Consider the following 15,407-nt stretch of genomic DNA (forward strand, 5'->3'; position numbering starts at 1 on the left):
ACAGAGACTGAGCACAGAGAACCACCACACAATTCAAAGTAATGTCAAAACCAACACTCAAATCCTCTTGAAGATATTACTATAATGCGTATACCTGCCCAGGGTTTAGGGATTGAGACGAGATCTGTTTCTCACCTTTCTTCTTGTCCTGGTGCTCTGCTGAGCTAGACTGCTCCTCCCTCAGAGCCTCAGTGGCTAACACATCTGTCACTCCAATACTCTCTGCAGCCTGATTGGTCAGGGAGTGGTCTGTGGCTCTGGACGTCATTACAACTCCGTTCTCTGTCTCCTCCCCTCCCTCGGTGCAGGGCTCAATCCCGCTGTCGCCCTCACTCAAGACAACTCCTGGCCCCTGTCCATTGGGTTCTGGAAAGGCACTGTGCTGGTCTGGGTGTGCTCTGCTACCCAGACACTCTGTGGTAATGGGACCTAAGTTGGCTGCACTGGCATAGCTAGTTGTGTTAGCCAAACTAGCCTTGTTAGTTAAAGCTAAAGTAGCTGTGCTGTTGCTAGCTAGCCTGTCTGCGCTGATTGTGGCAGCTTTGCTACCTTTTCTGGATGGGATGTGTGTGTCTATACAGTCGTTTTCAACTTGGCTAACCATGTTAGCTACACATTCAACATTTGCTGTGCTTACTTCGCTAGCTTGTCTATCAGTATCGCCTACATTAGCAATGCTAATTTTGTTAGCCAGGGAGTTTATGGAGTCTTCCAGCTCCGGGTTGGATGGGGACTCCTCGGCTACTTCATCCCCTGCCTGCTGGGTCTCTACTTGTGGCTGCGTTTCCATTTTTCTAGGCCCTGGGGCTTGGGGCGAGTCTATGCTAGCCATCGCTAATGATGCCAATGTTAGCGGCTCTGAGAGCAGCTCTGAGGTGGGGTGATTCGGGGTGGAGTGGGCCATATTGGAGGCTCTCTCCAGGTCTATGGGGGAACTTTCTGTGGGTTGGACCGCTGGTCCGGTCCTGGGCATGGGCCTGACCACCACCGCCACGCTACTGCTCGCTCGGACACAGCTGACCACGGGCTCCAGGCCCATGTCAAAGGAATCCTGCCGCTTGATGGTGCGGAAGTGGGAGCTGTCGGAGCAGCGGACGCCAGGGGAGACATGCTGCACCTCCACCCTCCCTCTCTCCGTTGGACACATCTAGAGGGAGCAGGGAAAACAAAGCAGTCTGGTGATGGAGCTACTGAACAAACTTTTTATGACACCTGTACGTCCTGTTATGACATGCCCTGTTATGACACCTGTACGTCCTGTTATGACATGCCCTGTTATGACATCTGTACGTCCTGTTATGACATGTCCTGTTATGACATCTGTACGTCCTGTTATGACATGTCCTGTTATGACACCTGTACGTCCTGTTATGACATGTCCTGTTATGACACCTGTACGTCCTGTTATGACATCTGTACGTCCTGTTATGACATGCCCTGTTATGACACCTGTACGTCCTGTTATGACATCTGTACGTCCTGTTATGACATGCCCTGTTATGACACCTGTACGTCCTGTTATGACATGTCCTGTTATGACATCTGTACGTCCTGTTATGACATGCCCTGTTATGACACCTGTACGTCCTGTTATGACATGTCCTGTTATGACACCTGTACGTCCTGTTATGACATGCCCTTTTATGACAACCGAATGCCATGTTATGACATGATGTGTTCTAACACCTGTATGTACTGTTATGACACCTGTACGTTGTGTTATGACACCTGTATGTCCTGTAGGGATGTGCATCTTGCCTTTCAAGCACCATTCGATTCTCATCTAGATACATGGGCTCTGATACAATACAGGAACGATACATTTTCTAAATTTAAATCTGATAGTGATGGAGCTCAGGAGCTGGGCCTCTGAGCTGGATCTATCTGAGCTGAATTCTCTCTGTCTGAGCTGAATTCTCTCGTTTGTTTGTGTGTGTCATAGCTCATATCTGTAGAAATTAGCTATGACATAACCAATGAATATAGCACAGCTTTGTATTTCACCCCAGTCTTAAAGGCAAATGGTTTTGACCATTTGGGGCGTTAGGTAGCCTAGCGGTTCAGAGCATTGGGCCAGTAACCAAAATGTCGCTGGTTCGAATCCCCCGAGCAGACTAGGTGAAAAATCTGTCAAAGTGCCCTTAAGCAAGGCACTTAACCCGAATAGCTCCTGTGTAAGTCACTCTGGAGAAGAGCATCTGCTAAATGACTAAACAATTTTAGATCTTTACGAAGGAGAGCTGCTCTTCTCCAGCGCACGCTCAGATCATAGGCCTACAGTGCAGCTGAAAATAATTATTGCAGAAATTACATCTTTACCCTGTTCATGTAAAAATGACCAAATAAACAGACTATTTAAACCAAAACTACCTTAAAATGAGGAGGTGAACCTGGCAATCGAAAAGCCCCAATCAGCAGCAGCAAGATGTGAGTTGTGTCCACTCCGGTAGCCTACACAACTCTTGTCGGTAAAACAATTTTCTACAGTGCATTTGGTAACAATGACCCAGCAAATTACATTGGTTGTCACCCAACTAATAAAGCCCATGACTTGACATTGCGAAAGCCATTTTACAAGCATTTGAATGCTGAAGATGCTAGGAATATTAGATCAGGGAGGCTCTGGTTGGTGAGAGCAGCTGCACTCTGTATGCACAGTTGCTATCTGACTTGGAGATCAATGACTTTCACATTTACATGCTTAGTTCAATAGGCTACTGAAGGAGAGGACGCATCAACTCAGTCACAAAAGATTAGATATTTTTGGAGGGGGGAAATACAATTATATGAGTAAAAGAACGTTAGTGAACCGGCGGTTCATAATGTTTGAATCAATTTTCTGACCAATTCATGCTACCTTTGGATCAGTTTGGGCTCCCGCGGACCGATGCACTTGCATCTTGAACTTTTGAGCTGGGGACTGATGCCCATCAGTGAATTGTTACATCCCTAATGTCCTTTTATGACACCTGTACGCCCTGTTGACACCTGTATGCCCTGTTATGACCTCTGTATGTTCCGTTATGACACCTGTATGCCCTGTTATGACCTCTGTATGCCCTGTTATGACACCTGTATGCCCTGTTATGACACCAGTATGCCCTGTTATGACACCAGTATGCCCTGTTATGACCTCTGTATGCCCTGTTATGACACCTGTATGCCCTGTTATGACACCTGTATGCCCTGTTATGACACCTGTATGCCCTGTTATGACCTCTGTATGTCCCGTTATGACACCTGTATGCCCTGTTATGACCTCTGTATGTCCCGTTATGACACCTGTATGCCCTGTTATGACACCTGTATGCCCTGTTATGACCTCTGTGTGTTCCGTTATGGCCTCAATTTGACCTGTTATGTCATACCTCGGGAAAGCCGCCCCAGTTCCACTGCATCTGAGGCCCTGAAGACTCCGGAGGCTTCACCTGCAGCTCAGAGTCACTCTTGGGGGAGGAAGGACGACTATAGAACACACTGGAAATAGAAGACGCAGAGAGGCTAATTAATATAAGGAAAGAGAGAGAAACTGTTGAGAAAGAGACCAAAAGACAGACAGACAGACAGACAGACACACACAGAGAGAGACAGAGAAAGAGAGACAGAGATGGACGGGGGGGTTGAAGAAGCTCTCAGAAGGCTCTGATGAAGGCCATGCATACGTAAGCTAAGCTAGATAAACACAACTGATAGCGGCAAGTGCAGTGTGCAGGTTTTTTTTATTTTATTTTTTACAATAATTCCAAATAATTCCCACACACCTGCAACAAGTAACCTCAGATGTGCGAGTGCGTTTCCTAATTTGAGAGAGAGAGAGGGGGGAAAAGAGTGACAAGGACAGAGAGAGTTCATAAACTGGAGAAAGAGGGGGACAGAGAGAGAGAGTTCATAAACTGGAGAAAGAGGGGGACAGAGAGAGAGAGTTCATAAACTGGAGAAAGAGGGGGACAGAGAGAGTTCATAAACTGGAGAAAGAGGGGGACAGAGCGAGAGAGAGTTCATAAACTGGAGAAAGAGGGGGACAGAGAGAGAGAGAGTTCATAAACTGGAGAAAGAGGGGGACAGAGCGAGAGAGAGTTCATAAACTGGAGAAAGAGGGGGACAGAGTGAGAGAGAACATAAAAGATAATTCAAATGCCAACTTATTTTAACTGACTACTAGGTGCGGTTTCTAGGACACAGATTAGCCTAAAACTGGAGAATGTCCATTAAATAATTTTTTGTCCAGGATTAGGCTTAATCTGTGTCCAGGAAACCACCCCTTAAAGTGCTAGTAAGTTGTCTGACCTGTTGTCTGGCCTTAATGGCCAAATGTACTCTTACATCTCTACTCGCTATAGCCAGAAGAGGACTGGCCACCGCTCAGAGCCTGGTTCCTCTTTAGGTTTCTGCCTTAGTTCCTAGGGAGTTTTTCCTAGCCACTGTGCTTCTGCCTGCATTGCTTGCTCTTTGGGAGTTTAGGCTGGGTATCTGTAAAGCACTTTGTGACAACTGTTGATGTAAAAAGGGCTTTATAAAATACATTTGATTGATTGATTGCCTGACCTCTCTGAGGGAGACCACTCTCCGTCTGAGTGAGGGTGGACGTCCCTGATCTGCATGACCACCAACTCTTCATGTGGCTCCTCAGACAGCGAGAAGTACACAGACTTACTGTTAGGGAGACAAAAGAGTCAGCCACAGGGTATCAGAACACTAAAGCTGATCATTCAAAGTCTCATACCGGATGCTAAATCTAAACATATATGACCTGGGTTGAATATGTATTCGTCTTCCACCTAACACTTGAGGTATGCCTGATTTAACTTGGATGGCACAATGAAACCGATAGAATAGTAATTTTCAAACAATGGAATTCATGTTTTCAATGGTAGTTGATGGGTCGTTCCACGAAAAGAGTACATTTTGCGTCCCTTTGATATTTTAAGTAGAACTTGTGCACCGATATTGCATTTTAAAAGCCTGTTATCTCACATGAAGTGCCCTTTATTATAGACCACATGGAAAATTCAATAAATTCAATTTTTTATATTAATAAAGACTTGCTAAAGTGCCCAGAATCTGTCTCTCGTCATGTTTTTTAGAGTTCTAGCGAAATTTTTACTCACTTAACACCACAATTTCTCCAAGTTTTCACCATCATTGTAAGGCCCTACTTACGTTCTTGCTTTGACAATCATTTCTGAAGATTATAATTTATTTCATGTGATTAATTTACGTCGGTCCTTCATTTTAAGGTCAACCCTGCATATCACTTTTTAACCACATTACTTTACTAAAATATTTCAGTTGTTGTGTATATTACATTTGTTTTATCCCATGACTTTATTTCATTCTGTTAGATTAATTTGTATTTTAAGAATAATGACTAAAGGATTTCACCCCAAATACAGTATAAATGTGTGAACGGTGTTAGAGTTATAATGTAGTGGCAACCCACTAACAGAGGGGGGAGGGACTAAACATTCCAGGGTGAAGGGGACTGAGAAAACAGGTTAAAAAAAGCCTCCTAAAGGTGGGCGGAGCAAAGTGCCTTTGTGTGTCAAGGGGTATAAAACAGGAAGTGTATGGGTTTTGGCGCCAGAGCTCTCCATGAATAAAAAGACAGATCATTCTTGCTGGTTGTGAACCTTGAATCATTTATGATTAAAACCAGGGCCTTACAACCCCTGGTAATGATTCAAGCTTAGGTTGAATTAGAGATAGAAATTCTCGTGACACATTCCAAGTCATTATCTCATCTCTTTAGAGCAGCTGCCTATGCTGTCTGACAAAATCACTATTTTGTAGTTCTTGAAAGTAAATAAGGCTTACATTTATGACTGCTGAATACCAATACCTCACGAAGCAACTGCTCTCTATGTATCCCCTCTTGATCGCGCAATTCTTCTGTCTCACGTTGCAGGCGTAAAAGAAACACAGACCGGACAAGTAGCCGCGCAATGGATATCACGTTTTCTGCACTAAACTATGTAGAACATTGGCCTGTTGGAAACTACAACTGCGTACTACGTCGCGCAGTTTGGGCATGATCTGATTTATCTCTAGAGAAACTGCAGAGCAATGTGCGCATTGAGCTCACAGATAAAAAACAAACAAAATGAAATTCAAATAATTGAACTGACGTTGGTCAATTAGAAACCGAAAAATAACCAACATTTCAGTTCATCACTGAGCACTAATAGATAGGCTAGAAATGTTTTAACAATTTCACATTTTGGTGAAGCTTGCATTCAATTGCCATCCCTGTTGCACACAACAAGCTTCCCTGTCACATGGGTATTTATGGCTGATTTAAGATGAAAACCTCAACCCTGTTACAGTCAACCCTGTCATTTATTTTACTTAAACCCTTGAGATGTTTTTATTTTATTTTTTTTATTAAGTTGAACGTGTGCTCTTTATGACAATGTTAAAATTTGGCGAAATGTATATAATTTTAGTTACACAGGGGTTGCGTTTTTCACTCAGAAAAAAAAGGTAAAACGCATACGAAATATACATTTACATTTACGTCATTTAGCAGACGCTCTTATCCTGAGCGACTTACAAATTGGTGCATTCACCTTATAGCCAGTGGGATAACCACTTTACAATGTGTTTTTTTGTTAATCTTTTATTTTTATTTTTTTAATCTTGCTGCATTTTGTAAACGCAGATCTCAAATTGTAATTTCTGCTCAGACTAATTTTGTGCTTCAGTTGCACTCGGATGAGAATTCATGAATGGGCAACTATCAGCAGACAGCACTCTGACTGATGTGGAGCTACTTTTCTCAGTGTAGCCTACTTTTGTCCAGTAAAATGCTATATTTACTTCAAGCAAAACATTAGGAAATGTAGCTGGCTACATTCTTTCTATGATAAACATTAGAAATTGGCACAGATTTTTTTGCTTTTTCATTGTAAGCTCATTAACTTTTGTGGCTGCTAACCAAATAGCATTGCACTTCTGTTGTCATCTGATGAATGAAGCTATTTTCTGCCGAATGTGTTGCAGTAACGTATATTTTCTGTCAAGGAAAATTATAGTTGCACGCCCCTGATCCTTCTACTGAAGCAATATTTCCCCCCCCCACTTTCAATATAAAATGCAGGTCAAATGGTTTAAAATGCAGATTTTTTTATCTGCGTTTGGAAAATGCTGATTTCTGAACTATAAAACGACACCTGTTACACTACCCAAAATGTACTCTATTCATGGAATGACCCTGACAGTGACCTGGCGAGCATGGGCGTGGTGGGCTCTTCTTCTTCCTGTTCTCCTGACTGCTCCCTCTCTCTCTCGTCGGACGAGGAGCTACCATCTTCTCTTAGGTGGGAGTCGGAGCGTATGCGTTTGCGCCGCCGCTTTTTCCTTCGTGTGCTTCCGGAACTGGGGAGCCCCTCAAAGGTTTCCTCGGCTCCCTCCGGCAGCTCGATGTGGATGGGCGACGTGCAGAGGTGGGCTGGCACTCTGGACTGGTTGGTGGGGGGAAAAAAATGTCACATTTCAAACTAAAAGGTAAAGTACTTACTATGCTACACATACAGTGCATTCGGAAAGTATTCAGACCACTTGACTTTTTCCACATTTTGTTACACTACAGCCTTCTTCAAAAATGGATTAGATGTTTTTCCTCATCATAAAAAACAGAAATACCTTATTTACATAAGTATTCAGACCCTTTGTTATGAGACTCGAAATTGAGCTCGGGTGTATCCTGTTTCCATTGATCATCCTTGAGAGGTTTCTACAACTTGATTGGAGTCCACCTGTGGTAAATTCAATTGATTGGACATGATTTGGAAAGGCACATATAAGGTCTCACAGTTGACAGTGCATGTCAGAGTAAAGGGCCTTGATCAGGGAGGTGACCAAGAACACGATGGTCACTGACAGAGCTCCAGAGTTCCTCTGTGGAGAGGGGAGAAACTTCCAGCAGGACACTCATCTCTGCAGCACTCCACCAATCAGGCATTTATGGTAGAGTGTCCAAACGGAAGCCACTCCTCAGTAAAAGGCACATGACAGCCCGCTTGGAGTTTGCCAAAAGGCACCTAAAGCCTCTCAGACCATAAGAAACAAGATTCTCTGGTCTGATGAAATTACAAATGAACTCTTTGGCCTGAATACCAAGCATCACATCTGGAGGAAACCTGGCACCATCCCTACGGTGAAGCATGGTGGTGGCAGCATCATGCTGTGGGGATGTTTTTCAGCGGCAGGGACTGGAAGACTAGTCATGATCGAGGGAAAGATGAACGGAGAAAAATACAGAGAGATCCTTGATGAAAACCTGCTCCAGAGCGCTCAGGACCTCCGACTGGGGCGAAGGTTCACCTTCCAACAGGACAACGACCCTAAGCACACAGCCAAGACAACGCAGGAGTGGCTTCGGGACAAGTCTCTGAATGTCCTTGAGTGGCCCAGCCAGAGCCCGGACTTGAACCCGATCGAACATCTCTGGAGAGACCTGAAAATAGCTGTGCAGTGACGCTCCCCATCCAACCTGACAGAGCTTGAGAGGATCTGCAGAGAAGAACGGGAGAAACTCCCCAAATACAGGTGTGCCAAGCTTGTAGCGTCATACCCAAGAAGACTCGAGGCTGTAATCACTGCCAAAGGTGATTCAACAAAGTACTAAGTAAAAGGTCTGAATACTTATGTAAATGTGATATATCAGGGGGGGGGGGGGGGGGGGGGGGGGGGTTAAAATTAATTTGCAAAAATGTCTAAAAACCTGTTTTGCTTTGTCATTATGGGGTATTGTGTGTAGATTGATGAGGAAAAACAATTTTTTCATCCATTTTAGAACAAGGCTGTAACATAACAAAACGTGGAAAAAGTCAAGGGGTCTGAATACTTTCCAAATGCACTGTGTCAATAAGCTACAGAAGAAAGAAAATAGGTTACATCATGTCACCTTCCCTTTTAGCTTAACACGTCTACAAAAAGAGGTTAACCTCCACGACTGAACAAACCTATAGGATCAGATAGTTAAAACAAAATGTTTATAGACATACCTCAAAATCCTCATTTTCCTCCACAAAAAAAGCTTCTCCGTTGTCCCCCAGCTTCATTTGCAGGTGAACTGGCTCCCCATTTATCTCAATGTCCACCTGCAACACACGGTCACTGGCAGTGTGTGTGTGTGTGTGTGTGTGTGTGTGTTTAAGAGAGAGAGTGTGCATGCGAGAGAAAGTGTGTGTTTATGTGAGAAAGGGTAAAAAAGTGTGTGTGTGTGTGTCTCTCTATCCGCTTATATACAGTACTCCTCCATTTGTAGGCAACACCACACACTCCCATCTTCTTCTTCACACTCACCACTTTCTCCTTGGAGCGCAGCACCCCAAGCTTGCCGAAGCGCACATGGAACGGCGAGCACTGGAGGCTGCCGTCGGGCTGGCGCACCACGATGACATCGATGGCCCCCGTGAGCGTGGCCGGGTTAAGGCCCCGGTATAGTTCCTTGACCGTCACAAACACAGTCTCCGCCAGCTGCCCCACGTAGTTCATGGTCTGGGACTGGAGGGGAGAGGAGAGAGTGGGTCAAGGGGCAATTATTGTCCAATGTTTACACAATTCTTTACCAATCAATCTTATTGAATTGAGAACACACGAGACCTCAAGAAAGCTACAAACAATATCAATGTCATGTGTTGTCATTATTAATAAGGCTAAAAAGAGATACAAGCTATCCTCTTTGTTTCCCCCCATCTAAGATATAAACTCAGCAAAAAAAAGAAACGTCCTCTCACTGTCAACTGTGTTTATTTTCAGCAAACTTAACATGTGTAAATATTTGTATGAACATAACAAGATTCAACAACTGAGACATAAACTGAACAAGTTCCACAGACATGCGACGCACAGAAATTGAATAATGTGTCCCTGAAGAAAAGGGGGGTAAAAATAAAAGTAACAGTCAGTATCTGGTGTGGCCACCAGCTGCATTAAGTACTGCAGTGCATCTCCTCCTGATAGATTAATTATTAATGACTAATTATTACACCCTGAAACTGTGTGGAATGTGTTAGAATGTGTGAGTGTAGGACCAGTAAAGACTATGACATTGAGCTACTATTCAGCAATGTGAGTAAGAGTTAGACCAGACAACAAAGGACAAGGAGAACTGTCTACAGACAACTGAGAAACTAAGATAAAGAGGCCTCCCAATTTAGGGAGGAGAGAAACGGTTATGAAAACATGGTGCAGAATATTGTGAGAACAGCAATAACTGAGGAATGCAGGGAGTAGGCTATGATAACAAAGTGTGTATGTATGTGTGTGTATGCATGTGTGTGTGTGTGTGTATGTACAGTGGGGAAAAAAAGTATTTAGTCAGCCACCAATTGTGCAAGTTCTCCCACTTAAAAAGATGAGAGAGGCCTGTAATTTTCATCATAGGTACACGTCAACTATGACAGACAAAATGAGAAAAAGAAATCCAGAAAATCACATTGTAGGATTTTTAATGAATTTATTTGCAAATTATGGTGGAAAATAAGTATTTGGTCAATAACAAAAGTTTCTCAATACTTTGTTATATACCCTTTGTTGGCAATGACACAGGTCAAACATTTTCTGTAAGTCTTCACAAGGTTTTCACACACTGTTGCTGGTATTTTGGCCCATTCCTCCATGCAGATCTCCTCTAGAGCAGTGATGTTTTGGGGCTGTCGCTGGGCAACACGGACTTTCAACTCCCTCCAAAGATTTTCTATGGGGTTGAGATCTGGAGACTGGCTAGGCCACTCCAGGACCTTGAAATGCTTCTTACGAAGCCACTCCTTCGTTGCCCGGGCGGTGTGTTTGGGATCATTGTCATGCTGAAAGACCCAGCCACGTTTCATCTTCAATGCCCTTGCTGATGGAAGGAGGTTTTCACTCAAAATCTCACGATACATGGCCCCATTCATTCTTTCCTTTACACCAGGGGTGTCAAACGTCCGGCCCGCGGGCCGGATCAGGCCCGCAAACGGGTTTAATCCGGCCCGCGAGATGATTAAAAAAAAAAAATATGAAAAAAAAAAAAATATATATATTATTAATTTTGTAAAGTATAAAAATGCGCTGCAATTTTTCAATAAAATAAACGCCTGTTCCAATTGCGTCCACTGGATGGCGCAATAGCAATTGTGTTAAGCAAGCAAACTGTTTATACCGGGGCAGAGCAAGTAGGTCAAGCACGTGCAGCCAATGAGCTACTTTGTTTTGCCCGCAATATTTATTATGGCTTCTACTTTTAACATTATGTGCTTTGGCACCCTCATTGCCCCAATATGTCTCTGTCAAAAAAGAGAAAAGTGGACGCAGAGTGCAGAGTGTTCCAAGAAAAATGGTCATCCTATTTATTCACTGAATTGATTGGGAAAGCTGTATGTTTGGTGTGTTCAGAGCATGTTGCAGTGCTGAAAGAATATAACCTTCGTCGCCACTATGTGAGTCTTCATGCCGACAAATATGACAACTTTCAAGGACAGCGGAGATGAGAGAAGGTGAATGAACTGTTGGCGGGTCTGAAGAAACAGCAGTCTGTGTTTACTCACAGCCGAGACATCAGAGACGCTGCAGTGAAAGCTAGCTACCTCATTGCTAATGAAATCGCAGTGGCTTCAAAACCATTTAGTGAGGGTGAATTTGTAAAAACATGCATGATGAAGGCAGCGGAGATTGTGTGCCCTGAAAAGCGGCAGGCTTTTGCAAATATCAGCCTGACAAGAAACACAGTTGCAGACAGGATTTCCGATCTTTCAGTGGATTTGGACAGCCAGTTGAAGCAAAAAGTAAAGTCATTTATTGCGTTTTCGGTTGCAATTGATGAAAGCACGGACATTACAGATGTTGCACAACTGGCCATTTTCATCCGCGGAGTTGATGACACATTGACCGTCACCGAGGAGTTCGTGGAGTTGGTGCCGATGACAGATACAACGACAGCAGCTGATATTTTTACCGCACTCGTCGGCGCGCTGGACAGGGTCGGAGTGGACTGGTCCCGCGCTGTCAGCCTGGCTACAGATGGTGCGCCCTCAATGATCGGGAAAAAAGCAGGCGTTGTGACAAAGTTCAGAGAGAAAGTGCAATCTGCAAATGGAGGACGTGATTTTTTGACTTTTTACTGTATTTTGCACCAGGAGGCTTTGTGTTGCAAGTCATTAAAGATGGATAACGTCATGAAGGTGGTCATCCAAACTGTTAATTTCATCCGATCCAGAAGCCTGAATCACCGTCAGTTTGACAGCCTTCTCAGAGAGAAAGACCACATCTATGGCCTGCCATACCACACTGAGGTAAGATGGTTAAGCCGAGGTGCTGTGCTGAGGCGTTTCTTTGATTTACGAGAAGAAATTGAACAGTTCATGGAAGAAAAGGGCAAACCAGTGTTAGAATTTCATTCCGCAGAATGGATGCAGGACCTTGCATTTATGGTGGATGTTACAGAGCACCTGAATAACTTGAACAAACAGCTGCAAGGGTGCAACAAAGTTGTCACGCAGTATTATGACAGCATACGTTCTTTCAAGTTGAAGCTGTCATTGTGGGAGACGCAACTTGCCGGTGGTGATGCAGCTCACTTCCCCTGTCTGAAAAATGTGTGCGCGACCCAACATGTGGCAGACATGAAGCGGTTCAAAGATAAAATAACGGGACTGTTACGGGAGTTTGAGCAACGCTTTCAGATTTATGTTTTTATGTTTTTATGTTGATGTGCTATTGTTTTTAATTGATTTTATTTTATTTGTATATTTAACCTATTCTTGACTCTGTGGTTCTTGCACTTGTTTGGGGAACAGGATTTCATTATTTGTATCTACATTTCTGCCTGAGAAATGACACCCTGATATAGTTCTGTGATCTGTGAAACAGTTCTGTTAATCACTGAGGCATTGTGTGTTTGTGTGTTCTTTTTCTTTAGAATTTTCAAATAAACTTGACGTGTTTTATGATTAATAGTGATGTTGTGCTTGTACTATTTTGGACACACTGTCCTCAGGCTCCAGCTTTATGTTGTATGTTGATCGTATTAAAACAAAGAAAACAATCTGAAGTTGTTGTTTTTAAGTTATATATACCATGATTTTTCCGGTCCGGCCCACTTGGGAATAGATTTTCCTCCATGTGGCCCCTGAGCTAAAATGAGTTTGACACCCCTGCTTTACACGGATCAGTCGTCCTGGTCACTTTGCAGAAAAACAGCCCCAAAGCATGATGTTTCCACCCCCATGCTTCACAGTAGGTATGGTGTTCTTTGGATGCAACTCAGCATTCTTTGTCCTCCAAACACGACGAGTTGAGTTTTTACCAAAAAGTTATATTTTGGTTTCATCTGACCATATGACATTCTCCCAATCATCTTCTGGATCATCCAAATGCACTCTAGCAAACTTCAGACGGGCCTGGACATGTACTGGCTTAAGCAGGGGGACACGTCTGGCACGGAAGGATTTGAGTCCCTGGCGGCGTAGTGTGTTACTGATGGTAGGCTTTGTTACTTTGCAGGTAATTCACTAGGTCCCGCCGTGTGGTTCTGGGATTTTTGTTCACCGTTCTTGTGATCATTTTGACCCCACGGGGTGAGATCTTGCGTGGAGCCCCAGATCGAGGGAGATTATCAGTGGTCTTGTATGTCTTCCATTTCCTAATAATTGCTCCCACAGTTGATTTCTTCAAACCAAGCTGCTTACCTATTGCAGATTCAGTCTTCCCAGCCTGGTGCAGGTCTACAATTTTGTTTCTGGTGTCCTTTGACAGCTCTTTGGTCTTGGCCATAGTGGAGTTTGGAGTGTGACTGTTTGAGGTTGTGGACAGGTGTCTTTTATACTGATAACAAGTTCAAACAGGTGCCATTAATACAGGTAACGAGTGGAGGACAGAGGAGCCTCTTAAAGAAGAAGTTACAGGTCTGTGAGAGCCAGAAATCTTGCTTGTTTGTAGGTGACCAAATACTTATTTTCCACCATAATTTGCAAATAAATTCATAAAAAATCCTACAATGTGATTTTCTGGATTTTTTCTCTCTCAATTTGTCTGTCATAGTTGACGTGTACCTATGATGAAAATTACAGGCCTCTCTAATCTTTTTAAGTGGGAGAACTTGCACAATTGGTGGCTGACTAAATACTTTTTTCCCCCACTGTATACTGAGATCATGTGACACTTAAATTGCACACAGGTGCACTTTATTTGACTAATTATGTGACTTCTGAAGGTAACTGGTTGCACCAGGTCTTATTTAGGGGCTTCATAGCAAAGGGGGTGAATACATATGCATGCACCACTTTTCCGTTATTTATTTTGTAGATTTTTTTGAAACAAGTAATTTTTTTCATTTCACTTCACCAAATTGGTTATTTTGTGTATGTCCATTACATGAAATTCAAATAAAAATCCATTTAAATTACAGGTTGTAATGCAACAAAATTGGAAAAACGCCAAGGGGGATGAATACTTTTGCAAGGCACTGTAAGCTTAAGCTTAGAAGAATCCCCACAAAAACTAGGCCAAAACCAAATAACAAAAACTATCAAACAGGAAGCCCTAGGCAATAAGGATGTTCTAGTTTCATTCTGATGATCAATACAGTTATCAAGGCTAAAGGCGTCAGCATGCTTCAGTTTTATTTTTTTTATTTTTTTATTTCACCTTTATTTAACCAGGTAAACCAGTTGAGAACAGGTTCTCATTTACAACTGCGACCTGGCCAAGATAAAGCAAAGCAGTGCAATAAAAACAACACAGAGTTACATATGGGGTAAAAAAACATAAAGTCAAAAATACAACAGAAAATATATATACAGTGTGTGCAAATGTAGCAAGTTATGGAGGTAAGGCAATAAATAGGCTATAGTGCAGAATAATTACAATAGTATTAACACTGGAATGCTAGATGTGCAAGAGATTATGTGCAAATAGAGATACTGGGGTGCAAAAGAGCAAAATAAATAACAATATAGGGATGAGGTAGTTGGGTGGGCTAATTTCAGATGGGCTGTGTACAGGTGCAGTGATCGGTAAGGTGCTCTGACAACTGATGCTTAAAGTTATTGAGGGAGATAAGAGTCTCCAGCTTCAGAGATTTTTGCAATTCGTTCCAGTCATTGGCAGCAGAGAACTGGAAGGAATGGCGGCCAAAGGAGGTGTTGGCTTTGGGAATGACCAGTGAGATATACCTGCTGGAGCGCAGACTACGGGCTAGTGCCTAGCCGAACTCAGCTTGGTGAACCGAACGAGTGTGCTCGTATACTCCCTTAAAAGACAATAAAAAAGTGTCAATAGCATTGTTTGTCAATTTTGAGATGCCGTAGCCAGTATACACTTCCTCAAAATAGTCAGAATTAATCTAAGTTAACTCAAGGAATCTGTCATTAATTTAGATGCGCAGTTTTCCATCTAAGATGTTTGGTTAAGTATTTCTCAATGAA

General features: G+C 43.0%; 1 protein-coding gene across 3 annotated transcripts in view; it reads right to left on the reverse strand.

The window, feature by feature from the left end:
- The window catches only part of LOC311134264 (phosphatidate phosphatase LPIN2-like), a 34,172-nt gene that overhangs the window by 15,721 nt on the left and 3,044 nt on the right, over positions 1 to 15,407 (reverse strand). For 2 of the 3 annotated variants that reach the window (XM_084167888.1, XM_084167887.1), the window contains exons 2-7: positions 9,307 to 9,507; positions 9,006 to 9,101; positions 7,222 to 7,460; positions 4,546 to 4,653; positions 3,369 to 3,477; positions 136 to 1,147 (exon numbers count right to left, since the gene is read on the reverse strand). In XM_084167888.1, coding sequence (XP_084024014.1) covers positions 136 to 1,147; positions 3,369 to 3,477; positions 4,546 to 4,653; positions 7,222 to 7,460; positions 9,006 to 9,101; positions 9,307 to 9,498 — 1,756 coding nt within the window. In that variant the 5' untranslated portion in view covers positions 9,499 to 9,507. Of the gene's footprint in view, positions 1 to 135; positions 1,148 to 3,368; positions 3,478 to 4,545; positions 4,654 to 7,221; positions 7,461 to 9,005; positions 9,102 to 9,306; positions 9,508 to 15,155; positions 15,235 to 15,407 lie in introns of those variants that run through there. The other variant, XM_084167889.1, reaches the window with a different exon arrangement.

This window comes from Coregonus lavaretus (genome assembly GCF_964263955.1).
Source record: "Coregonus lavaretus genome assembly, chromosome: 8".
Lineage (NCBI taxonomy): Eukaryota > Metazoa > Chordata > Actinopteri > Salmoniformes > Salmonidae > Coregonus > Coregonus lavaretus.